At 44.8% G+C, this 27,675-nt stretch overlaps 1 protein-coding gene across 3 annotated transcripts in view; it reads right to left on the reverse strand.

The window, feature by feature from the left end:
* The window catches only part of LOC118388306 (kazrin-like), a 342,539-nt gene that overhangs the window by 52,574 nt on the left and 262,290 nt on the right, over positions 1-27,675 (reverse strand). For all 3 annotated transcript variants that reach the window (XR_008144326.1, XM_052526569.1, XM_052526570.1), the window contains exon 4: positions 18,628-18,735. Coding sequence is in view for 2 of the 3 variants with exons in the window: in XM_052526569.1 (XP_052382529.1) it covers positions 18,628-18,735 (108 nt within the window). In the remaining variant the exon portion in view is untranslated. The remainder of the gene's footprint in view (positions 1-18,627; positions 18,736-27,675) is intronic.

Genomic DNA, 27,675 nt, shown 5'->3' on the forward strand with positions numbered 1-27,675 from the left:
ATTTGAAGGTAGGCCTTGAAATACATCCACAGGTACACCTCCAATTGACTCAAATTATGTCAATTAGTCTATCAGAAGCTTCTAAAGCCATGACATAATCCATGACATAATTTCTGGAATATTCCAAGCTGTTTAGAGGCACAGTCAACTTAGTGTGTGTAAACTTCTGACCCACTTGAATTGTGATACAGTGAATTATAAGTGGAATAATTTGTCTGTAATCAATAGTTGGAAAAATGACTTTTGTCATGCACAAAGTAGATGTCCTAACCGACTTGCCAAAACTATAGTTTGTTAACAAGAACTTTGTGGAGTGGTTGAAAAACAAGTTTTAATGACTCCAACACAAGTGTATATAAAGTCAAATGCAGATACAAAAAAAAACGACTTCAGTAGTACTTTTAAGTATTTTTACTTAATTAAGTACTTTACACCACTGTGAATACATTGCGTCTTATTGTCTGCTCTTGGCCACAGAGCATCTTTGCCTCCATGTCTCTGCTCCATCCACAATGTTCCTCTGCTCTGTATGGCTGTGACGGAGGAGTCACATGATGCGTGGATGGCTGTATCGGTGTGTTTGTGTGTGTCCTTGTGTGTGTGCATGGCTGCCTGGTGTGTGTGTCCTTGTGTGTGTGCATGGCTGCCTGGTGTGTGTGTCCTTGTGTGTGTGCATGGCTGCCTGGTGTGCTTTGCCTCTCTGATTATTACTGCGTGGTGGAGATGATTCCCACGAAAGGAGGGCTGTGTTGGGATCGCCGTAGGGGATGACAGGGGTCGGCTGCTTCTCCTCATCAAACTCATGCAGATAATAGCCCTTATTGTCAGGGAAATGCAGCCTGCCGAATGAACCCAGGGATCTCTCATACAGATGTGGGATCTAAATTTGATACAATTAAGTAGGAAACAGTAGGAAAATAATCCTGCAGCAACAGGAAATGGTCATGGTCATTTTTGGTCATTTTTGTAGCGGTTGATGCATTTTTCATAAGGGAAACTCAAGTCTGAAATTTCAAAATGGAAATTACAAACTTTAAGTGGCTATTTAAACCATATTTTCACATTATTACGACATCTCACAGGCAACAGGCACATTTTATTTTGCATGAAGCAGTGAGATCTACTTTAGGTCTATTCTAAGACCGTGGAAGGTATCACGAAATGGCTGTTAACAACGACCTGATAAGACCAGTCACTAAAGAGCCAATTTAGTTTACATCTCAAGACAAGAGGATGACCCATATATAAGCCTTATATAAGAGGATAACATCAAATCAACATGAAATGATGCAGGAAGATCGATGGAAAGGGTTGCATCAAAAATAGCAATCATATTCATTCAGTCAATGACCGGTTTTGGATCTGAGGGGGAGTTTGGTGGTTGGGAGGCTGCATGGAGATTATTTTCTGTTCTAAACCTGCTGCACAACACTATGTTGACATTCTCTACAGTAGTCAAATCAAATAATACTTTGTCACATGCGCCGAATACAACAAGTGTAGACTTTACTGTGAAATGCTTACTTACGAGCCCTTAACCAACAAAGCAGTTAAAAAGTTAGAACATTTACAAATAGATAAAAAGAAAATAGTAATAATAAAATAACACAATAAAAACTATATCGAGGCTATGTACAGGCTACATATAAGCAGTACCGGTACCGAGTCAGTGTACTGGGGTACGAGGTAGTTGGGGTGATTGATTGAGGTAATATATACATGCAGGTTTGGTTAGGTGATTGATTGAAGTACTATGTGCATGTAGGTAGGGGGTGAACAGTAGAAAGTACGGGTAGCCGTTTAATGAACTTTTCATCAGTCTTATGGCTTTGGGGTTCAAGCTTTTCAGGATAATTTTGGTCCCAGACTTGGCGCTCCGGGAACTGCTTGCAGTGTGATAGCAGAGAGAACAGACTGTGACTTGGGTGACTGGAGTCTTTGACAATTTCTCGGGCCATCCTCTGACACGTCTGGTATAGATGTCCTGGTTGACAGGGAGCTCGGCCACAGTGAAGTACTGGGCTGTACGCATTACCCTCTGTAGCGCCTTGTGGCCGAATACCAAACAGTTACCATACCAAGCGGTGATGCAGTCAGTCAAGATGCTCTCAATGGTGTAGCTGTAAAACCTTTTGAGGATCTCAGGGCTCAAGCCAAATCTTTTCAGCCTCCTAAGGGGGAATAGAAGTTGTCGTGCCCTCTTCAGGACTGTGTTGATGTGTGTGGACCATGGTAGGTCCTTGATGATGTGGACAGGAACTTGAAGCTCTCGACCGTCTCCACTATAGCCCCCTCTATGTGAATGGGGGTGTGCTCGGCCCTTCCGTTTCCTGTAGTCCACGCTCCTTTGTCTTGCTGACATTGAGGGAGAGGTTGTTGTCCTGGCACCACTCTGCCAGGTCTCTGACCTCCTTCCTGTAGGCTGTCTCAGTCTCTCAGCCATTGATAGTGCCGGGATGAGTGTGGGTGAGAGAATACAACACAACACAAACCCTCCCTGGTTGATCCCTGAACAGCATTTGGCAGCACGTGAGGACCAGCAAGTCCTCTTCTCACTCAGGTTATTACAGGACTGTTCTATAATATATGTGAGCATCAATTATGTATTGGCATTGGCTCTCAACTTTACTTAACTTCAACATCCAACGCACAACACAAACAAGATGTTAGAGAGAGCGGACCCTAGGTTTCCCTCTATACAGTATATGTTACAGTTTATGCCTGACTAGTGTCTGCATGTGTAATTCTGCATGCATGAACCCACAAAGAGATTGTGTGTTTGTGTGTATTATTGTGCAAGCTGGCTCGTCCATGTCTGTGTGTATATCTATAGGGAACAGCAGCCATTAACCTGTTGAACCTATGGGGGCGCGAAAAGATGCTCGAAAAGATGCTCAACTATGCATGGAATTGACAGCCTTGGAAAGACACAACTCTGACGTCTCCAAAACGGCAACGATATTATCTGTGCGTGCCCCAGAACTAATGCAACAGGCGAAACCAAGATGAAGTTTCATACAGGAAATGCCCCGGATTCTGAAGGAGCTGTGTTCCAATGTCTCCTTATATGGCTGTGAATGCGCAAGGAATGAGCCTGCGCTTTCTGTATATTCCCAGAGGTGTCTGCAGCATTGTGACGTGTTTGTAGGCATATCATTGGAAGATTGACCATAAGAGACTACATTTACCTGGTGTCCCGTCCGGTGTCCTGTGTGCGTAATCTGTAAGTCCATGTGCGTTCCATTTCTTCAGAATTGAAAGTAAACTTCCACGATGGATTTTATCGTCGATAGATATGTGAAAAACACCTTGAGGATTGATTCTAAACATCGGTTTGCCATGTTTCTGTCGATATTATGGAGTTAATTTTGAAAAAAGTTTGCGTTTTAATGACTTATTATTATTATTTCTTCCTTACCCAAACGCGATGAACAAAACGGAGCGATTAGTCGACACAAATAATATTTTTTGTAAAAACGGAACATTTGCTATCTAACAGAGTCTCCTCATTGAAAACATCTGAAGTTCTTCAAAGGTAAATTATTTGATTTGAATGCTTTTATGTTTTTTGTGGAAAATGTTGCTTGCTGAATGCTAATGCTAAATGGTACGTTAGCCATCAATACTGTTACACAAATGCTTGTTTTGCAATGCTTGAGAAGCATATTTTGAAAATCTGAGATGACAGTGTTGTTAACAAAAGGCTAAGCTTGAGAGCAAATAGATTAATTTCATTTCATTTGCGATTTTCATGAATAGTTACCATTGTGTTATGCTAATGAGCTTGCTGATAGATTTACACAATCCTGGATACAGGTTTTTTTTCGTAGCTAAATGTGACGCAGAAAACGGAGCGATTTGTCCTAAACAAATAATCTTTCAGGAAAAACTGAACATTTGCTATCTGAGAGTCTCCTCATTGAAAACATGTGAAGTTCTTCAAAGGTAAATGATTTTATTTGAATGCTTTTATGTTTTTTGTGGAAAATGTTGCATGCTGAATGCTAATGCTAAATGCTACGCTAAATGCTACGTTAGCCATCAATACTGTTACACAAATGCTTGTTTTGCAATGGTTGAGAAGCATATTTTGAAAATCTGAGATGACAGTGTTGTTAACAAAAGGCTAAGCTTGAGAGCAAATAGATTAATTTCATTTCATTTGCGATTTTCATGAATAGTTAACATTGCGTTATGGTAATGAGCTTGAGGCTGTAGTCACGATACCGGGATGGCTCGACGCAAGAAGTTAATTAATTGCTGTGAGTTTACATTACAACAGGGTTCAGTGTAGGCATGCCAACTGGAAATAGCAGTAATTAATTCACACTTTTATTATGAGGAGATTAACCCTACTGCCAGGGATGTGCCTCTGGAAGACCAGCAATAACCTGGAGCGACTGCTCAACTCAGAGTCAGTTAGCACTACCAACAAGACCAACAAGACCAACGAGGCCAACGAGGCCAACAAGACCAACGAGGCCAACGAGGCCAACAAGACCAACAAGACCAACGAGGCCAACAAGACTAACAAGACCAACAAGACCAACAAGTCCAACAAGTCCAACAAGACCAACGAGACCAACGAGGCCAACGAGTCCAACAAGACCAACAAGACCAACAAGACCAACGAGGCCAACGAGGCCAACAAGACCAACGAGACCAACGAGAGTAACAAGACCAACAAGACCAACAAGACCAACGAGACCAACAACAACAAGACCAACGAGACCAACGAGGCCAACGAGGCCAACAAGACCAACAAGGCCAACAAGAACAATAAGACCAACTATAACAACAAGACCAATAAGACCAACAAGGCCAACAAAATCAACAAGAACAATACGACCAACAAGACCAATGAGACCAACAAGACAAACAAGGCCAACAATACCAACAAGAACAATAAGGCCAACAAGACCAACAAGACCAACAAGACCAACGAGGCCAACGAGGCCAACAAGACCAACGAGACCAACGAGAGTAACAAGACCAACAAGACCAACAAGACCAACGAGACCAACAACAACAAGACCAACGAGACCAACGAGGCCAACGAGGCCAACAAGACCAACAAGGCCAACAAGAACAATAAGACCAACTATAACAACAAGACCAATAAGACCAACAAGGCCAACAAAATCAACAAGAACAATACGACCAACAAGACCAATGAGACCAACAAGACAAACAAGGCCAACAATACCAACAAGAACAATAAGGCCAACAAGACCAACAAGACCAACAAGACCAACAAGACCAACAAGGCCAACAAGGCCAACAAGACCAAAATCTCTAATCTATCTAAACATATTGTAGCTCAGTTCACTCAAACCAGGATGGAGATGAAAGCAGTGCCCAATTCATTAACATCTCTGGGAAAACCACAGTCAAACTAATGGTGGTGCATCCTTCTCGTACACTGACCTACACTCGCTATGGAGCTGTAACACATTAGACTGGTCCAGCCAGGTGGACCGATCACTGGTCAAGGACTAGGCCTGCAGATCATGTCATCATGGGCCTGCTGTGAGCTGTTGTTGGAGCAGAGTGTGAGACCATCTCTGATAGTGAGACCATCTCTGATAGTGAGACCATCTCTGATAGTGAGACCATCTCTGATAGTGAGACCATCTCTGATAGTGAGACCATCTCTGATAGTGAGACCATCTCTGATAGTGAGACCATCTCTGATAGTGAGACCATCTCTGATAGTGCCATCTGGCAGCAGCGTCTCACTCTGTCAAACTCATTATCTTTCCTCAAACCTCTGGGTATGGAGTAAATCAACAGCAGGAGTCATGCAACACAACCAGCGGCATAAGTCTCGGACTCATCCACTCAAATACCACCACCAGCACGCACACACGAGTGAGTATTAAGTACACACACATATGTGCATGCATGAGCAGAGCACGCACGCACGCACGCACGCACGCACGCACGCACGCACGCACGCACGCACACAGGCGTGCATGGAGGCACACACACACAGGAGTGCATGGAGATGCGCACGCACGCATGCACGCACGCACGCACGCCCCCCACACTTGTCAGGGGGTGTACAGGTAAAACACACAGTATAGATCCTGTCACAGAGACAGTGTCTACCAGGAGGCTCTCTCAGATAACACCTGAATGAATGGCTGTATCTGGTGGCTGCCATTTTCTATCAAATGCATTGAAACACATTAAAGGCAAGACATGGGAGGAGGAATTGTGGGGTGAACACTGGGGCAATATGCTGATTGGATAGTAGTTCTAGGACTAGACAGGACTCCAGACCGCATAGGACACAGCTTCCAGAGTACTGGCATGTGAGAGACTGACTCATCATCTCTCAGAGATGTAGTCTATGTGTGCTATGTTGTCTGAGCTGATCATCACCAAATATCTGCCTAAATACCAGACTCACTCATGGTAGATTAACACGCATATTAATCAACGTACATATCAGATCCAGGTCAACATGCTTATGTAAAGCAAATAAACAAAGGAGGTTAGGAGCCTCCCACCATCAAATATGTTTAGAAATTCAGTGTGAATATTAAAACGAATGGGTATACATGTTAAAGATGAACTCATGAACTCACTCTTCTACCGTAGAAACAGAACTCTGGCTTAAACCAACCGTCACAACAGTGAGTGATCCTCTAAACACACTCTTCTACCGTAGAAACAGAACTCTGGCTTAAACCAACCGTCACAACAGTGAGTGAACCTCTAAACACACTCTTCTACCGTAGAAACAGAACTCTGGCTTAAACCAACCGTCACAACAGTGAGTGATCCTCTAAACACACTCTTCTACCGTAGAAACAGAACTCTGGCTTAAACCAACCGTCACAACAGTGAGTGATCCTCTAAACACACTCTTCTACCGTAGAAACAGAACTCTGGCTTAAACCAACCGTCACAACAGCAAGTGATCCTCTAAACACTCTCTTCTACAGTAGAAACAGAACTCTGGCTTTAATCAACTGTCACAACAGTGAGTGATCCTCTAAACACACTCTTCTCCCGTAGATACAGAACTCTGGCTTAAACCAACCGTCACAACAGCGAGTGATCCTCTAAACACATTCCTCTTTCTTTCTCTCACTCACCGGGTGTCCCCTCCTCCCTGTCGGACCTCATGTCCTCCTCCTCCTCCACAGTACAGGCTACGCTGGGCTCCACGGTCAGTGCTGGTGTGTGTTCTCATAGCAGAGGAACCCAACACAGACAGACACCATTCAGAAATACACCGTAGCACAGCAGCCTCTCTCCCAGCTCTGGTCATTAGGTCCACCCAGCCAGGTTACTAGGAAGAGTTCCCCTGAGTGCGTGAGTGAGCCTGTTTTCTCTAGCTATCTCCCTCTCTGTCATTTGCAGGTTGTATCTCTCAACCCCTCTCTCTCTCCCCCGCCCTTTTCTCTACCTGTTCTGGTACACGCCCAGAGGCAGTTTCCATTCCAAACCGCTCTCACCCCTCCTCTTTTTAAACCTTCCCAGCTCTCTCTCTGGAATCTATCTAGCTCTCTCTGGAATCTATCTAGCTCTCTCTGGAATCTATCTAGCTCTCTCTCTCTCTCTATCTCTCTCTCTCTCTCTCTCTCTCTCTCTCTCTCTCTCTCTCTCTCTCTCTCTCTCTCTCTCTCTCTCTCTGCAGGTGGTAGGACAGCACTAGTAGGAGGAGTGTTATAGGAGTGTTATAGCACTCCTACTCCACCTGATGGCAGAGAGTTGAATGCCACACTGTCCGTACAGTACAGGACTATATACCAACTATATACTATATACTTCCTATATACTATACTGAACATCTCACTTACTGTACAGAGAACAATACACCTGTAAGGACTGTACTTGCATGTGAAAATAAAACTTGAAACTTGAGACATACAGTACTTCCTGGTCACAAATGAAAGTACATCAAAACAATTCCACACACATCACTGGGGTTGTTAGTGTGAGAACGCAACCCAGGAAGTGCTGGTGTTTTCTCCCAGTCCCAGGCCCCTGAAAGGGACAGCAGGTGCAGTCAGGTAGAGGAACAGAGATAAGCCCAGCATTGGTTATAGGAAGAGTAAACAAGACACTGGGGGGGATTCATTTCAGAGTTAAATCTGACTTCCTGCTGGCTATTTTTACTCCTGAAACAGTGTAGCTTAGTACTAACGTGTACAGGTTGTATAAACTGAAAGTGTTGTAGTATTATGTATTACTGTATTAGTAATACATAAACTTGCAACTAAAAATGTAACATGCATATTTTTTCCATCCACAAATGGATTTAGATATTTCTTATGATTCTGTCACAGAATTTCATTACTTGGCTACCACAAACCTAATATAGTGCTATTTTCTAGTGCTAAGCCTGTACAGAATAATTATGTCTCAAATATAGAATACATATGTGCATATTTAGACTTATGTGTGGGAGAGAGTGTGTCACCTATTGCTATTGTAGTAATGAGCACAAGTCAGCCATCTATCCTGCTTGTCAGGGGATGATGCTCCAATGTGTGTGTTTCATCTTTCAACATGGCCCAAACATCACAGACATTTTTGCCTGATGCTTGTCAACTGATGCAATGGATCTGTCACTCACTCACTCACTCACTCACTCACTCACTCACTCACTCACTCACTCACTCACTCACTCACTCACTCACTCACTAAATCACTCACTCACTCACTCACTAAATCACTCACTAAATCACTCACTCACTCACTCACTCACTCACTCACTCAATCACTCACTCACTCACTCACTCACTTAATCACTCACTCACTTAATCACTCACTCACTCACTCACTCACTCACTCACTCACTCACTCACTCACTCACTCACTCACTCACTCACTCACTCACTCAATCACTCACTCACTCACTCACTCACACTCACTCACTCACTCACTCACTCACTCACTCACTCACTCACTCACTCACTCACTCACTCACTCACTCACTCAATCACTCACTCACTCACTCACTCACTCACTCACTCACTCACTAAATCACTCACTCAATCACTCACTAAATCACTCACTCACTCACTCACTCACTCACTCACTCACTCACTCACTCACTCACTCACTCACTCACTCACTCACTCGCTGGCTGGCTGGCTGGCTGGCTGGCTGGCTGGCTGACTGATTCACTGACTGCTCAAGAATCACAGTCATGTGTCATTCTCATTCATCTAACGCCCATTCAGGGTTGTGAGTGTGACAAGAGTTTACTTGTTTCAGCCTTGGTTTCAGTGCAGCTGGAATCAATTGACTGATATTTTTACTTACAGTTACCCTTCTCATGATACTGCTCTTTTGTCTTCATACTCTCAGTCCTCTATCCTGTCTTTCCACCCCTCATACAGCTATCCTTGATGTCATAACTAAACACATTGAACGTGGACTACAGGAAAAGGTGGGCCGAACGGGCCCCCGTTAACATCGACTGGGCTGTGGTGGAGCAGGTCGAGAGCTTCAAGTTCCTTGGTGTCCACATCACCAACCAACTATCATGGTCCAAACATACCAAGACAGTTGTGAAGAGGGCACAACAAAACATTTCCCCCCATAGGAGACTGAAAAGATTTGGCATGGGCCCCCAGATTCTCAAAAGGTTTTACAGCTGCACCACAGAGAGCACTGGATGCATCATCGCTTGGTATGGCAACTGCTCGACATCTGACCGCAAGAAGCTACAGAGGGTAGTGCGAACGACCCAGTACATCACTGGGGCAAAGCTTCCTGCCATCCAGGACCTACATACAGTTGAAGTCGGAGGTTTACATACAACTTAGCCAAATACATTTAAACTCAGTTTTTCACAATTCCTGACATTTAATCCTAGTAAAAAGTCCCTGTTTTAGGTCAGCTTTTATTTCTTTCATCACATTCCCAGTGGGTCAGAAGTTTACATACACTCAATTAGTTTTTGGTAGCATTGCCTTTCAATTGTTTAACTTGGGTCAAACGTTTCGGGTAGCCTTCCACAAGCTTCCCACAATAAGTTGGGTGAATTTTGGTCAATTCCTCTTGACAGAGCTGTTGTAACCGAGTCAGGTTTGTAGTCCTCCTTGCTCGCATACGCTTTTTCAGTTCTGCCCACAAATTCTCTACAAGATTGAGACATAACGGTGGTCATTCATCAGACCAGAGGACATTTCTCCAAAACAGTACGATCTTTGTCCCCATGTGCAGTTTCAAACCGTAGTCTGTCTTTTTTATGGCGGTTTTGGAGCAGTGGCTTCTTCCTTCCTGAGCGGCCTTTCAGGTTATGTCGATATAGGACTCATTTTACTGTGGGTATAGATACTTTTTTAAATGTTTCCTCAAGCATCTTCACAAGGTCCTTTGCTGTTGTTCTTGGATTGATTTGCAATATTCGCACCGAAGTTCATTCATCTCTAGGAGACAGAACGCCTCTCCTTCCTGAGCGGTATGATGCCTGCGTGGTCCCATGGTGTTTATAGTTGCAAACTATTGTTTGTACAGATGAACGTGGTACCTTCAGGCATTTGGAAATTGCTCCCAAGGATGAACCAGACTTGTGGAGGTCTACCATTTTTTTTCTGGGGTCCTGGCTGATTTCTTTTGATTTTCCCAAGATGTCAAACAAAGAGGCACTGAGTTTGAAGGTAGGCCTTGAAATACATCTACAGGTACACCTCCAGTTGACTCAAATGATGTCAATTAGCCTATCAGAAGCTTCTAAAGCCATGACATAATTTTCTGGAATTTTCCAAATTGTATAAAGGCACAGTCAGTTTGGTGTATGTAAACTTCTGACCCACTGGATCTGTGATACAGTGAACTATAAGTGAAATAATCTGTCTGTAAACAATTGTTGGAAAAAGTAGATGTCCTAACCGACTTGCCAGAACTATAGTTTGTTTAGAAGAAATTTGTGGAGTCGTTGAAAAACTAGTTTTAATGCCTCCAACATAACTGTATGTACATTTCTGACTTCAACTGTACTGTAATAGGCGGTGTCAGACACTCCAGTCACCCAAGTTGTAGACTGTTTTCTCTTCTACCGCACAGCAAGCGGTACCGGAGCGCCAAGTCTCAGACCAAAAGGCTCCTCAACAGCTACCCCCACGCCATTAGACTGCTGAAGTCAGCAATTCCTACCCCCCCTGTACACTGCTGCTACTCACTGTTTGTTTGTTACCTATGCATAGTCACTTTGATTTGATTTGCATTGGTGTTTGTTATTCACTGGTTGTCCTTTTCTTGTGGCAACAGGTCACAAATCTTGCTGCTGTGAAGGCACACTGTGGTATTTCACCCAATAGATATGGGAGTTGATCAAAATTGGATTTGTTTTCAAATTCTTTGTTGGTCTGTGTAATCTGAGGGAAATACATGTCTCTAATATGGTCATACTTTTGGCAAGAGGTTAGGAAGTGCAGCTCAGTTTCCACATTTTGTGGGCAGTGTGCACATAGCCTGTCTTCTCTTCACCTACAGCGACCTTTCTCAATAGCAAGGCTATGCTCACTGAATCTGTACATAGTCAAAGCTTTCCTTAAAACTTCTTCAGGATCGGTGTCCTGTCTGTGGGACGGTTTAGCTAACTTAGGCTAATGTGAGTAGTATTAAGTTGTAAGAAACAAAACAAAAGAATCCCAGGACATAGACATACAGTGGGCAAAAAAGTATTTAGTCAGCCACCAATTGTGCAAGTTCTCCTACTTAAAAAGGTGAGAGAGGCCTGTAATTTTTATCATAGGTACACTTCAACTATGACAGACAAAATGAGAGAAAGAAATCCAGAAAATCACATTGTAGGATTTTTAATGAATTTATTTGCTAATTATGGTGGAAAATAAGTATTTGGTCAATAACAAAAGTTTATCTCAATACTTTGTTATATACCCTTTGTTGGCAATGACAGAGGTCAAACGTTTTCTGTAAGTCTTCACACACTGTTGCTGGTATTTTGGCCCATTCCTCCATGCAGATCTCCTCTCGAGCAGTGATGTTTTGGGGCTGTTGCTGGGCAACACGGACTTTCAACTCCCTCCAAAGATTTTCTATGGGGTTGAGATCTGGAGACTGGCTAGGCCACTCCAGGACCTTGAAATGCTTCTTATGAAGCCCCTCCTTCGTTGCCCAGGCGGTGTGTTTGGGATCATTGTCATGCTGAAAGACCCAGCCACGTTTCATCTTCAATGCCCTTGCACTCAAAATCTCACGATACATGGCCCCATTCATTCTTTCCTTTACATGGATCAGTCGTCCTGGTTCCTTTGCCGAAAAACAGCCCCAAAGCATGATGTTTCCACCCCCATGCTTCACAGTAGGTATGGTGTTCTTTGGATGCAACTCAGCATTCTTTGTCCTCCAAACACGACGAGTTGAGTTTTTACCAAAAAGTTATATTTTGGTTTCAACTGACCATATGACATTCTCCCAATCTTCTTCTGGATCATCCAAATGCTCTCTAGCAAACTTCAGACGGGCCTGGACATGTACTGGCTTAAGCAGGGGGACACGTCTGGCACTGCAGGATTTGAGTCCCTGGCGGCGTAATGTGTTACTGATGGTAGGCTTTGTTACTTTGGGTCCCAGCTCTCTGCAGGTCATTCACTAGGTCCCCCCGTGTGGTTCTGGGATTTTTGCTCACCGTTCTTGTGATCATTTTGACCCCACGGGGTGAGATCTTGCGTGGAGCCCCAGATCGAGGGAGATTATCAGTGGTCTTGTATGTCTTCCATTTCCTAATAATTGCTCCCACAGTTGATTTCTTCAAACCAAGCTGCTTACCTATTGCAGATTCAGTCTTCTCAGCCTGGTGCAGGTCTACAATTTTGTTTCTGGTGTCCTTTGACAGCTCTTTGGTCTTGGCCATAGTGGAGTTTGGAGTGTGACTGTTTGAGGTTGTGGACAGGTCAGGTGTCTTTTATACTGATAACAAGTTCAAACAGGCACCAAACAGGTTAGAAATGGCAAGGTAACGAGTGGAGGACAAGAGGAGTCTCTTAAAGAAGAAGTTACAGGTCTGTGAGAGACAGAAATCTTGCTTGTTTGTAGGTGACCAAATACTTATTTTCCACCATAATTTGCAAATAAATTCATAAAAAATCCTACATTGTGATTTTCTGGAAATTATTTTTCTCATTTTGTCTGTCATAGTTGAAGTGTACCTATGATGAAAATTACAGGCCTCTCTCATCTTTTTAAGTGGGAGAACTTGCACAATTGGTGGCTGACTAAATACTTTTTGCCCCACTGTATACAGACCACACATTCCAAATGGCTTAAACTCTTTAACATCCGCTCTGGAATCTTCCCCAATATTTGGAACCAAGGACTGATAACCACAATCCACAAAAGTGGAGACAAATTGGACCCTAATAACTACCGTGGGAAATGCATCTCTCAACCTTGGGTAAATCCTCTGCATTATCATTAACAGCAGACCAGTACATTTCCTCAGTGAAAACAATTTACTGAGCAAATGTCATATTGGCTTTATACCAAATTACCGTACGACAGATCACATACTCACCATGCAAACCCTAAGTGACAAACAAACAAACCAAAGGCAAGGTCTTCTCATGCTTTGTTAACTTCACAAAATATTTGGATTAATTGTGGCATGAGGGTCTGCTATACAAATTGATGAAAAGTGTGGTTTGGGGAAAAACATACGACATTATAAAATCTATGTACATTTATTTAACTAGGCAAGTCAGTTAAGAACAAATTCTTACTTTCAATGACAGCCCAGGAACAGTGGGTTAACTGCCTTGTTCAGGGGCAGAACGACAGAATATTTGCTTGTCAGGGCAGGGATTTGATCTTGCAATCTTGCAGTTACTAGTCCAATGCTCTGACCACTAGGCTACCTGCCGCCCCATAACACAAACAACAAGTGTGAGGTTAGAAATGGCAACAAAACTACATTTTGAATAGATATGCAATACTTCACAAGATCACTCTAAAACTTTGCACATACAGTGCTGCTATCTTAGGTGCCAAAGTTTAAATTGCGCCTGGGCTCGAATAATTCATTATGACCTTTCTCTTGCATTTCAAAGATGATGGTACAAAAAAAAAATCACATTTCCACAAACTTCAAAGTGTTTCCTTTGAAATGGTATCACGATTATGCATATCCTTAGTTCAGGTCCTGAGCTACAGGCTATTAGATTTGGGTATGTCATTTTAGGCAGACATTTAAAAAAAGGGTCCGATCCTTAAGAGATTCATTTTGGGTCAATCACAGTGGTCAGGTATTCTGCCAGTGTGTACTCTCTGTTTAGGGCCAAAAAACATTCAAGTTTGCTCTGTTTTTTGGTAATTCTTTCCAATGGTCTAATTGTGTTGCTGTCCTGGGGCTTTATGGGGTCTGTTGGTGTTTGTGAACAGAGCCCCAGGACCAGCTTGCTTAGGGGACTCTTCTCCAGGTCCATCTCTGTACGTGATGGCTTTGTTATGGAAGGTTTGGGAATCTCTTCCTTTTAGGTGGTTGTAGAATTTACAAGCTGGACTTTGGTAATTAGCCGGTTTAAGCCTAATTCTGCTCTGCATGCACTATTTGGTGTTTTACGTTGTACACAGAGGATATTTTTGCTAAATTCTGTATGCAGAGTCTCAATTTGGTGTTTGTCTCATTTTGTGAATAATATAATAAAAAATAATATATGCCATTTCGCAGACGCTTTTATCCAAAGCGACTTACAGTCATGTGTGCATACATTCTACGTATGGGTGGTCCCGGGAATCGAACCCACTACCCTGGCATTACAAGCGCCATGCTCTGCCAACTGAGCTACAGAACCACAAAAAAAAAAAAAAAAAAAAAAAAAAAAAATGAATTCTTGGTTGGTGAGTGGGCCCCAGACCTCACAACCAATGGGCAATGGGTTCTATAACTGATAACTGTCAAATTTTATGTTCTTTTTGACGGCGTAGAAGGCGCTTCTTGCCTTGTCTCTCAGATCGTTCATAGCTTTGTGGAAGTTACCTGTGGCACTGATGTTTAGGCCGAGGTATGTATCGTTTTTAGTGGGTAACGGTGTCTAGATGGATTTTGTATTTGTGGTCCTGGCAACAGGACCTTTTTTGGAACACCATTATTTCTGACTTACTGAGATTCTACCCATGTCTGACAGAATCTGTGCAGGACATCTAGGTTCTGCTGTAGGCCCTCCTTGGTTGGGGACAGAAGCACCACATCATCAGCAAACAGTAGACATTTGACCTCAGATTCTAGTTGGGTGAGGCCGGGTGCTGCAGTTTGTTCTAGTGCCCTCGCCAATTTGTTGATATATATGTTGAAGAGGGTGGGGCTCTCCCTCTCTCTCCTGCACCCCCCCTGTCTCACTTCCTTGCTCGCTCGCTCGCTCCCTCCCTCTCTTTCTCTTCCCTATCTTATTCTCGCTCCCTTCCTCTCCCCCTCCATTTCTCTCCCTCTCTCTCCTGCACCCCCCCTCTCGCTTCCTCGCTCGCTCGCTCCCTCCCTCTCTTTCTCTTCCCTATCTTATTCTCGCTCCCTTCCTCTCCCCCTCCATTTCTCTCCCTCTCCTCCTCCCTCTCTTTCTCTGCTCCCCCCTCCCCCTCCCCCCCTCTCTTTTCTCTGCTCCCCCCCTCCCTCTCTTTCTCTGCTCCCCCTCCCTCTCTTTCTCTGCTCCCCCCTCCCTCTCTTTCTCTGCTCCCCCCTCCCTCTCTTTCTCTGCTCCCCCCTCCCTCTCTTTCTCTGCTCCCCCCTCCCTCTCTTTCTCTGCTCCCCCTCCCTCTCTTTCTCTGCTCCCCCCTGCTCCCCCCTCCCCCCTCCTCTTTCTCTCTTTCTCTGCTCCCCCCTCCCTCTCTTTCTCTGCTCCCCCTCCCTCTCTTTTCTCTGCTCACCCCTCCCTCTCTTTCTGCTGCTCCCCCTCCTCTTTTCTCTCTTTCTCTGCTCTCCCCCCTCCCTCTCTTTCTCTGCTCCCCCTCCCTCTCTTTCTCTGCTCCCCCTCCCCCTCTCTTTCTCTGCTCCCCCTCCCTCTCTTTCTCTGCTCCCCCCCTCCCTCTCTTTCTCTGCTCCCCCTCCCTCTCTTTTCTCTGCTCCCCCCCTCCCTCTCTTTCTCTGCTCCCCCCCCCTCCTCTCTTTTCTCTGCTCCCCCTCCCCTCCCTCTCTTTCTCTGCTCCCCCCTCCCTCTCTTTCTCTGCTCCCCCCTCCCTCTCTTTCTCTGCTCCCCCCTCCCTCTCTTTCTCTGCTCCCCCCTCCCTCTCTTTCTCTTTCTCCCCCCCTCCCTCTCTTTCTCTGCTCCCCCCTCCCTCTCTTTCTCTGCTCCCCCCCCTCCCTCTCTTTCTCTTTCTCTGCTCCCCCTCCCTCTCTTTCTCTGCTCCCCCCTCCCTCTCTTTCTCTGCTCCCCCCTCCCTCTCTTTTTCTCTGCTCCCCCCCCCTCTCTTTCTCTGCTCCCCCCTCCCTCTCTTTCTCTGCTCCCCCCTCTCCCTCTCCCTTTTTCTCTGCTCCCCCCCCCCCCTCCCTCTCTTTCTCTGCTCCCCCCTCCCTCTCTTTCTCTGCTCCCCCCTCCCTCTCTTTCTCTGCTCCCCCCCCCTCCCTCTCTTTCTCTGCTCCCCCCCTCCCTCTCTTTCTCTGCTCCCCCCCCTCCCTCTCTTTCTCTGCTCACCCCCCTCCCTCTCTTTCTCTGCTCCCCCCTCCCTCTCTTTCTCTGCTCCCCCCTCCCTCTCTTTCTCTGCTCCCCCTCCCTCTCTTTCTCTCTTTCTCTGCTCCCCCCTCCCTCTCTTTCTCTGCTCCCCCCTCCCTCTCTTTCTCTGCTCCCCCCTCCCTCTCTTTCTCTGCTCCCCCCCTCCCTCTCTTTCTCTGCTCCCCCTCCCTCTCTTTCTCTGCTCCCCCCCTCCCTCTCTTTCTCTGCTCACCCCCCTCCCTCTCTTTCTCTGCTCCCCCCTCCCTCTCTTTCTCTGCTCACCCCCTCCCTCTCTTTCTCTGCTCCCCCCCTCCCTCTCTTTCTCTGCCCCCTCCCTCTCTTTCTCTGCTCCCCCTCCCTCTCTTTCTCTGCTCCCCCTCCCTCTCTTTCTCTGCTCCCCCCCCTCTCTTTCTCTGCTCCCCCTCCCCTCTCTTTCTCTGCTCCCCCCTCCCTCTCTTTCTCTGCTCACCCCCTCCCTCTCTTTCTCTGCTCCCCCTCCCTCTCTTTCTCTGCTCCCCCCCTCCCTCTCTTTCTCTGCTCCCCCTCTCCCTCTCTCTTTCTCTGCTCCCCCCTCCCTCTCTTTCTCTGCTCCCCCTCCCTCTCTTTCTCTGCTCCCCCCTCCCTCTCTTTCTCTGCTCCCCCCTCCCTCTCTTTCTCTTTCTCTGCTCCCCCCTCCCTCTCTTTCTCTGCTCCCCCCTCCCCTCCCTCTCTTTTTCTCTGCTCCCTCTCTTTCCCTCCCCCTCCCTCTCTTTCTCTGCTCCCCCCTCCTTTCCCTCTCTTTCTCTGCTCCCCCTCCCTCTCTTTTCTCTGCTCCCCCCTCCCTCTCTTTCTCTGCTCACCCCTCCCTCTCTTTCTTTCTCTGCTCTCCCTCTCTTTCTCTGCTCACCCTCCCCCCCCTCCCTCTCTTTCTCTGCTCCCCCCCCTCCCTCTCTTTTTCTCTCTCCCCCTCCCTCTCTTTCTCCCCCCCCCTCCTTTCTCTCTCTTTCTCTGCTCCCCCTGTCCTCCAGCTGCACCAGATGATTGGTCACTCTGCATTATAAGCACATGAGAGTGTTGATGGAGAGCTGAGAAAGACAGGCATTAAGATATTAATAATTGCCCTGGGAGGGGAAGAAGGGAGGGAAGGAGTGAGAGATGGAGTGACTCAGATAGATACTACCTCTGTTCAGGGCTGATTGAAGTGTCATGAGGCTCATTTAATGACCTGAGAGTGTACTTCTGCTGCTTGAAGGAGCAGTATTCGATGAAATGATTACAATTACAATTGTGGGGGACACTCTTCTGGCTTTCTGGCAGTGTGATAAAGAATAATGGGTATCATTAAGTAGGAGAAAATGAAATGCCCACAAGACTTATATATTGACCAATAAGCTTCAGGTGATCAATACTCTTTATGACAATCCTCCTCAGTATCATTCTTGATCATCCAGATCACAACTAAGAGAGAGAGCCTTTATTCAGAAAGTTCTTTAGAGGGAAAATTAGATGCCATTTACCTCAAAATGAAGACTGTGATTAGAGCATAAAATGGCCAAAACCACAATACAACAAAGACTAACATCAATAGTAGTCTTCTCTATTCAGATGCTACAACAATAGAATGTAAAGAGGTTACATCTGCCCCTCTCACCCCATTCAGCTCTGCTATCAATGTTTCTCTGCATTGTGTCTGAGCCCAGCACAGAATTGGGTGTATACAGTACAATGCCAAGCAGATCATTAACCCTGCGTGCGTGCAGGCAGGCAGGCAGGCAGGCAGGCAGGCAGGCAGGCAGGCAGGCAGGCAGGCAGGCAGGCAGGCAGGCAGGCAGGCAGACAGACAGACAGACAGACAGACAGACAGACAGACAGACAGGCCTTTGCTCCTGTCTGTGTACACCCATCTGACATATTGACAGGTCTTTGTCTCAGTCTCAACTCCTGGCACAAATCACCACGCACACACTCCCTTCCGTCACCAAGGCAACGCCCTGTATTTCCAATGGCAACACCTTACCTTTATCGAGCGAGGAGTCTGGAGTCCCAAAGTCCATGAGGCTGGAGATCTCTGTCTGGTAACAGATATCGCTCAACACCGATTTCTGCCTGTAATTACCGGCAGGATCTGTCAGACAAAACACAACAGGACATATGACATCAGACCAACAACAAGGACTAGCATCATTGAGATGTACAATAACGTTATGTTGACAACAGATCTCTTCAGGAAGACGTCTTTCTAAAGAGGAAGGACAGTTATTATTAGCATTTACAAAGCCAAGGGGCACTAACATGACTCACACAGGTGGTGAATAGCTGTGTGTCTGTGTGTGTGATTGTGTGTACATGTGTGCATATGTGCGAGTGTGAAAGAGTGACAGAAAGAGAGAGAAAGAGTGAGCGAGTAATCAAATGAGTCACTGTCTGCGTTAAACTTGTGATGTGATGAAACTTCCATACACACTGCTGAGAGGTTTTCAAAAACAAACAAATATGTTTGAAATTGGCAGAGCCATTATAGATATGAATTGAGTTTGACAGGCACTATTCTAATGAACAATACAGCTAATAGATTTTTGCATGTCTAACAATTGCAGGAGAAATGGGAGGACAGTTTTCATACAGATCATACTCTGCTCACATTTTCAATCCACTGTCTTATTCCTTTTCACACTTTTTCTCTCATACTGTCTCTCTCTATCTTGCTCCGCCAAACGTTTGTCCTCCTCCTCTCTGTCCTCCTCTCTGTCCTCATCTCTCTCCTCCTCTCTATCCATCTCTCTGTCCTCCTCTCTCTTCTCCTCTCAGTCCTCCTCTCTCCTCCTCTCTCTCCTCCTCTCTGTTCTCCTCTCTCCTCCTCTTTATCCTCCTCTCTGTCGTCCTCTCTATCCTCTCTCTATCCTCTCACTCTCCTCCCCTCTCTCCTCCTCTCTCTCCTCCTCTCTATCCTCCTCTCTCCTCCTCTCTCTCCTCCTCTCTATCCTCCTCTCTCTCCTCCTCTATCATTCTCTCTATCCTCTTCTCTATCCTCTCTCTCTCCTCCTCTCTCTCCTCCTCTCTATCCTCCTCTCTCTCCTCCTCTCTGTCCTCTCTATCCTCCTCTCTCTCCTACTTTATCCTTCTCTCTCTCCTCCTCTCTCTCCTCCTCTATCCTTCTCTCTCTCCTCCTATCATCTCTCTCTCCTCCTCTCTCTCCTCCTCTCTATCCTCTCTCTTCTCCTCTCAGTCCTCCTCTCTCCTCCTCTTTATCCTCCTCTCTGTCCTCCTCTCTGTCCTCCCCTCTCTCCTCCTCTCTCTCCTCCTCTCTGTTCTCCTCTCTCCTCCTCTTTATCCTCCTCTCTGTCATCCTCTCTATCCTGTCTCTATCCTCTCACTCTCCTCCCCTCTCTCCTCCTCTCTCTCCTCCTCTCTATCCTCCTCTCTATCCTCCTCTCTCTCCTCCTCTCTATCCTCCTCTCTCTCCTCCTCTATCATTCTCTCTATCCTCTTCTCTATCCCCTCTCTCTCCTCCTCTCTCTCCTCTTCTCTATCCTCCTCTCTCTCCTCCTCTCTATCCTCCTCTCTGTCCTCTCTATCCTCCTCTCTCTCCTACTTTATCCTTCTCTCTCCTCCTCTCTCTCCTCCTCTATCCTTCTCTCTCTCCTCCTATCATCTCTCTCTATCCTCTCTCTGTCTTCTCTCTGTCCTCCTCTCCGTCCTCCTCTCTCTCCTCCTCTTTATCCTCCTCTCTATCCTCCTCTCTATCCTCCTCTCTCCGCCTCTCTATCCTCCTCTCTGTCCTCCTCTCTATCCTCCTCTCTGTCCTTCTCTCTATCCTCCTCTCTGTCCTCCTCGCTCTCCTCCTCTTTATCCTCCTCTCTATCCCTCTATTTATCCTCCTCTCTATCCTCCTCTCTGTCCTCCTCTCTATCCTCCTCTCTATCCTCCTCTCTGTCCTCCTCTCTCTCCTCCTCTCTGTCCTCCTCTCTCTATCCTCCTCTCTATCCTCCTCTCTATCCTCTCTCTCTCCTCCTCTCTATCCTCTTTCTCTCCTCCTCTCTCTCCTCCTCTCTATCCTCTCTCTGTCCTCCTCTCTCTCCTCCTCTTTATCCTCCTCTCTATCTTCCTCTCTATCCTCCTCTCTGTCCGCCTCTCTATCCTCCTCTCTATCCTCCTCTCTATCCTCCTCTCTGTCCTCCTCTTTGTCCTCCTCTCTGTCCTCCTGTCTGTCCTCCTCTCTCTCCTCCTCTTTATCCTCCTCTCTATCCTCCTATTTATCCTCCTCTCTATGCTCCTCTCTATCCTCCTCTCTGTCCTCCTCTCTATCCTCCTCACTCTCCTCCTCTCTATCCTCCTCTCTATCCTCCTCTCCGTCCTCCTCTCTCTCCTCCTCTCCGTCCTCCTCTCTCTCCTCCTCTCTCTCCTCCTCTTTATTCTCCTCTCTATCCTCCTCTCTCTCCTCCTCTCTGTCCTCCTCTCTATCCTCCTCTCTATCCTCTCTCTCTCCTCCTCTATGTCCTCCTCTCTATCCTCTCTCTGTCATTCTCTCTCCTCCTCTTATGCACTCTCTCTCCTCCTCTTCATCCTCCTCTCTCTCCTTCTCATCTCTATCCTCCTCTCTGTCCTCCTCTTATCCACTCTCTCCTCCTCTTTATCCTTATCTCTCTCCTCTCTCTCTATCCTCCTCCTCTCTGCTCCTCCCCCACTTTCCACTGATAGTTCTGTTTTTATTAACTCATGTCATTTTCATCTCTAAATGTGAACAGAGGAAAGGCACCAGCTAACTCTCATTATAAACTGAATGGTTCGAGCCCTGAATGCTGATTGTCTGACAGCCGTGGTATATCAGACCATATACCACGGGTATGACAAAACATTTATTTTCACTGCTCTAATAATCAGTTTATAATAGCAATAAGGCACCTCTGGGGTTTGTGATATATGGCCAATATACCACGGCTAAAGGCTGTATCCATGCACTCTGCTCTGCGTCGCGCATAAGAACAGCCCTTAGCCGTGGTATATTGGCCATATACAAAAATCAACTCAGGCCTTATTACTAAATTATACCACTCTTTATTTCCTTCTCCTCTCGTCTTCCTCTGCCTAATCCTCCTCCTCCTCCTCCTCCACTACCTCCTCTTCCTTCCCCACTCCCTCTTCATCATCCTCCATCTCATCCACCTCCACCACCTCTTCATCATCCTCCTCCTCCACCACCTCCTCTTCCTTCCCCACTCCCTCCTCATCATCCTACACCACCTCTTCATCATCCTCCACCTCCTACTCCTACTCTTCCGTCTATGAGGGACTATAAAAGAAACACATGTTCACAGGAGAGGTGGCAGCAATATTTCTGCATGAACATGAAGTCATTTTCTAGAGAAGGCCCAAAACGACAAAAAGTGAAATAATTTATTCAGAAGATATTGATCTGCCGTTCTTCTCGCGAATGAATAAACGTGTTCAGAGACAGGCTATTCCCATGCTGGTCAAGTACAAGTATCTCATTGTCTGGTGTACACCTGTATCATGACAAGACACTGGATCCATTTCAGTCAATTAGCAGATGCTCTTACCCAGAGAAACATACAGAAGCAAGGTTAAGTGCAAGGTTAAGTGACTTGCTCAAGGGCACATCGGCATATTTGTCTCCTTGTCAGCTCAGGGATTTGAACCAGCGACCTTTTGGTTACTCTAAAGCGCCAGGCTACCTGCTTCTCCGAACACAACCCTGATCTGTCAGCTAGTTCACAGGCACACCTCTCCTCATCTTCTATTATGTCGTGTCTCTCTTTTGGTGTTCAACAGGCTCCATAGCAGAGGAATGATAAACAGGCTTACAGGCAAAAAAAATTTAATAAATCTAACCTTCAACTTTCAATTGGTTGCCTCTTGTGTCTGTCATTCAATTAAGTTATAATGCCAGAGAAGCCGGTGTTTGGAGGATATATTGGCACGAGTGTTGTTATCAAACCGCGTCAATATACCCTCCGAACACCGGCTTCAAGGCCAACTTTTATACAATGGGTTACCAACATATTCAAATAATGATTGCCATATTTTAATATTTTTTTTATCCTTCCTTCCACGAGATACAGTATAGTCCCGACACAAATCTAGGGTTGCTACCCAAGCCGGCTGGTCGTTCGTTCTATTGGTTCAGTTTCCAGAGACGTGGCCCAGTCGTTAAGTATTCTTGTTCTAAATCTATGGTCGTGACCCAGTCGTTTGTTCTAAATGTTCCGTTGCCATGATGGCTAACAACGTTCGTATCCCTTGCTTGCTAGCTAGCCAACTTCAGCTAACACCGTCACGTCAAACAGCGCAGCTAGAATAACGACAAAGTAGCTGCATTTGCAATTTTTATGCTGTTTTGTAGTGATTTTTGGGTGATACATTCATAACATTGAGCTAATGATGTGCGATTTCACCTGGCATAAAAAACTGGCTCTCTTGCCAGGCTGCCGTTCAGAAGAGATAGCCAACTACACAGCTAACAATATCACTTCAAGCTGAAGCTGGAATGACAGCAAACTGCATTTCGTGTTTTTCTATTGACATTTCTTCCTTCCATAAACATTATGCTGATTCATTGTTTTGCCTGGTTGAGAAAAGCGTTCAGCCGGTCTGTCTCGTCCCGACACGCTTATTGTTGGACAGTTGGAGTTGGAAATTCAATATTGAAACAATGTTGCAAATGTCCGAGAGACAAATCTCCGCTGTTGAAAACCAAATGCTGGTCCAAAAGAAATGGGAGATAATGTGTAAATGTTTTTTACAGTGGAGATTTAAAAATTGCCTGGCTGATGAGACAGTGGATTGCGCAGTCAGATGCAATAGTGAATAAGCATTTCAACGTCATAGCCTTAGCCGGTGGTCATTTAACCAATCAGCATCCAGGATTAGACCCACCCATTGTATAAGCAAGGGATAATCAACAAGAGGCTATGCGTCCTATGGAAAATAATGAACAATGTGGAAAGTTCTAACCTTCCACGGAGTTGCATTATTTTTCAGAGAGCGCATAGAGCCACGAGTTGACTTCCCTTTTATACCATGGCTATAATTGAACACCTTTGCCGCTAGAAATGTGTTCAACATCCACTGAAGTAGCTAGCAAGTTTACTTGAAAGGACAGTATCTAGTTGCATTGGTAACCAGACTTGCTAGTTTAGCGAACCAAAACATCCGTCCTTGCTTGCTATTATGAAAATCCAATTCAACAATGCCAATAATGTTTTCAATTAGACTTTTGCTTTCAAAAGCGACTCAAACATGTAAGAATGAACCATAGCCATTGAATTGTACGGTGGAAATACACCTTGCGTTATTCGCCTTATGTAGCCCCGCACACTTGACCCAGTTCCATTCAAACACGATTGCGTTGGTGTTTCCGTTTTTACAAATTCTGTCAACACTAGCGAATTATCCCAGAGCGGTGGCTAGCTAATAATTAAAAAACGTGCATCATTAACACATCTTAACAAATAAATAAAAACAAAACATCGCTCACATTTTTTTTTTTTTGTACCATGTTTTTGTGCTGCTTCCATGTTGTGTTGCTACCATGCTGTGTTGTAATGTTTTGCTGCCTTGTTATGTTGTTGCCTTAGGTTGCTCTTTATGTAGTGTTGTGTCTCTCTTGTTGTGATGTGTGTTTTGTCCTATATTTATATTGTATTTGTTTTTTTAATCCCAGGCCACCGTCCCCGCAGGAGGCCTTTTGCCTGTTGGTAGGCCGTCATTGTAAATAAGAATTTGTTCTTAAAACCTTTTTGGGATAGGGGGCAGCATTTTCACTTTTGGATGGACAGCGTGCCCAGAGTGAACTGCCTCCTACTCTGTTCCGGATGCTAGTATATGCATAGTATTATTAGTATTGGATAGAAAACACTCTGAAGTTTCTAAAACTGTTTGAATGATGTCTGTGACTATAACAGAACTCATATGGCAGGCGAAAACCTGAGAAAAATCCAACCAGGAAGTGGGATATCTGAGGTTTGTAGTTTTCAAAGCTTGGCCTACCGAATACACAGTGGGATATGGATAAAGTTCACTTCCTACGGCTTCCACTAGATGTCAACTGTCTTTAGAAACTGGTTTGAGGATTCTACTATAAAGGAGGAGCTCATGAGACCTGTTTGAGTCAGTGGTCTGGCAGAGTGTCTCCGGCTCGTAATGCGCGCTCCTGACAGAGTTACCTCTCGTTCCAGTGCTTTTCTTTAGACATAGGAATTCTCTGTTTGGAACATTATTGATGTTTTATGTTAAAAACGTCCTGAAGACATCGTTTGACTTGTTTCTACGAACTGTAATGGAACTTTTTGAGTTTTTGTCTGGACTAATTGCTCACGCATCATGAAGATGGATTACTGGGCTGAACACGCTAACAACAAGTGGCTATTTGGACATAAATGATGGACTTTATGGAACAAATCAGTCATTTATTGTCGAACTGGGATTCCTGGGCGTGCCTTCTGATGAAGATCATCAAAGGTAAGTGAATATTTATGGTGTTATTTCTAACTTCTGTTGACTCCAAAATGGCAGATATTTCTCTGGCTGGATTGGGCACTGAGCGCCGTTCTCAGATTATGCTTTTTCTGTAAAGTTTTTTAAAAATCTGACAGAGCGGATGTATTAAGGAGAAGTCTATATTTAATTCTGTGAATAACAGTTGTATCTTTTACCAATGTTTATTCTGAATATTTCTGCAAAATCACCGGATGTTTTGGAATCAAAACATTACTGCCCGTAACGTGCCAATGTAAACTGCGATTTTTTAATATAAATATGCACATTATCGAACAAAACATACATGTATTGTGCAACATGATGTCCTATGAGTGTCATCTGATGAATATCATCAAAGCTTAGTGATTAATTTGATCTATATTTCTGCTTTTTGTGACTCCAATCTTTGGCTGGAAAAATGGCTGTGTTTTTTGACTTGGCTATGACCTAACATAATCACTTTCAATGTAAAGCATTTTTTAAATCGGACACGATGGCTAGATTAACAAGATGTTTATCTTTCATTTGCTGTATTGGACTTGTTAATGTGTGAAAGTTCCATATGTCTAAAAAATATTTTTGAATTTCGCGCACTGCCTTTTCAGCAGAATGTTGTCAAGGGGTTCCGCTAGCGGAACAAAGATTATAAAGGTTACATAAAGACATTTGGGAACACACACAAATGGCTTCACCAGGAGGAGGGAAAGGGATTGGTATTTTTGAAGGCCGATGTTCAGCTCAGCCAATCAAGCAGCTCTTACCACTCTGCTTGGTCACTTGTATCCAACAAAGGATCAGTAGAGACGGCTAGATGCGCTTGCATCACTGGCCTTGGAAAGTCATGCAGCCTCAATTTTGTGGAAGATAAGCTAATAATGCACGCTCTAGATTGCTCTTCTAGCCAATCAGAAATGAGTATTCAACAATGCCATAGTATAATACTACATGCATCTAGAGTAGTAGTTGGATAGAGTGGGTTCATATCTAAACTATTACAAAGAGCTACTAAATCCAGATGGAGAAAAAGCTGTCTGAAACATTGTACGCTTAAGGTCAATGTGATGATATTGTAGTATTACAGATAGGCATATTCATTAGTAAGGAGGCTGTAACCAAAGCAAAAAGGCGCCGTTAGGCAAAATGTGTCGTTAGTGAGGCAGGCAAAACTATCATACACACGGGAGGAGTAAATGACGGGAAAAATAGAGCTCAGAAGAGAAGTGTGTCAAAAACAAACAATATCTCACAAAGATGGGATGCAAAGAGCTGAACTAAATAGTGTGTGATAATGACATACAGGTGTGTGAGCATAATGTGGGTTATTGGGATCTGGAGTGTGAGCTGCGTTCTGGGGATGACACGCGGAGCGGAACAGGTGAACCCAAGAGCAGACTCAGACTCAAATGTTGAACTTACAATATGGCTACTAATATTGGAAAAGCTCAATCAAAGTCCCAAAAGATAGACAGATTTGACGATATTCTTGCAGAAAAATGTAATGTAAATGTAAATGTGTCCTTCACGATTTGCCCAAACGTATCTGGGTGACTTCACATTAAATGTAATGTCGCTTGCTCATACTTCAAGTTATCAGTCTGAAACTTTGCACATACATTGCTGCCCTCTTCCGGACACCATCTGAATTACAACCAGAGTGATGGCGAGAACAGGGGCCTTTCAGTTGCATTTCAAAGATGGTGGTAGAAAGAAAATACAAAAAAACGTTGTTTTTTTTCCATTGTATGTTCTTCTACCAGATCTATTGTGTTACATTCTCCTACATTCAATTCACATTTCCACAAACTTCAAAGTGTTTCCTTTCAAATGGTACCAAGAATATGCATATCCTTGCTTCAGGGCCTGAGCTACAGGCAGTTAGATTTGGGTATGTCATTTTAGGAGAAGAATGAAAAAAGGGGGCTATCCCTAAGAAGTTCGTTAGCATCCAAACCTGTGGGAACTAGTTATGATCAAAAGAATGTGAGCATCCAAATCTGTGTCTGTCGGATGACAACTTGGATCAGTATGAACTAGTTAAGACCATTTAACATTAGCAACCAAACCTGTGGGAACTAGTTATGATCAAAAGAATGTGATCATCCAAATCTGTGTGTACCAGATGTATAACTAGAACCTTGAGGGGCAGATGACGTCCAAATCTGTGTGTACCAGATGTATAACTAGAACCTTGAGGGGCAGATGACATCCAAATCTGTGTGTACTAGATGTATAACTAGAACCTTGAGGGGCAGATGACATCCAAATCTGTGTGTACCAGATGTATAACTAGAACCTTGAGGGGCAGATGATGTCCAAATCTGTGTGTACCAGATGTATAACTAGAACCTTGAGGGGCAGATGACATCCAAATCTGTGTGTACCAGATGTATAACTAGAACCTTGAGGGGCAGATGACATCCAAATCTGTGTGTACCAGATGTATAACTAGAACCTTGAGGGGCAGATGACATCCAAATCTGTGTGTACCAGATGTATAACTAGAACCTTGAGGGGCAGATGACGTCCAAATCTGTGTGTACCAGATGTATAACTAGAACCTTGAGGGGCA

Source organism: Oncorhynchus keta, chromosome 10 (assembly GCF_023373465.1).
Source record: "Oncorhynchus keta strain PuntledgeMale-10-30-2019 chromosome 10, Oket_V2, whole genome shotgun sequence".
Taxonomy (NCBI): domain Eukaryota; kingdom Metazoa; phylum Chordata; class Actinopteri; order Salmoniformes; family Salmonidae; genus Oncorhynchus; species Oncorhynchus keta.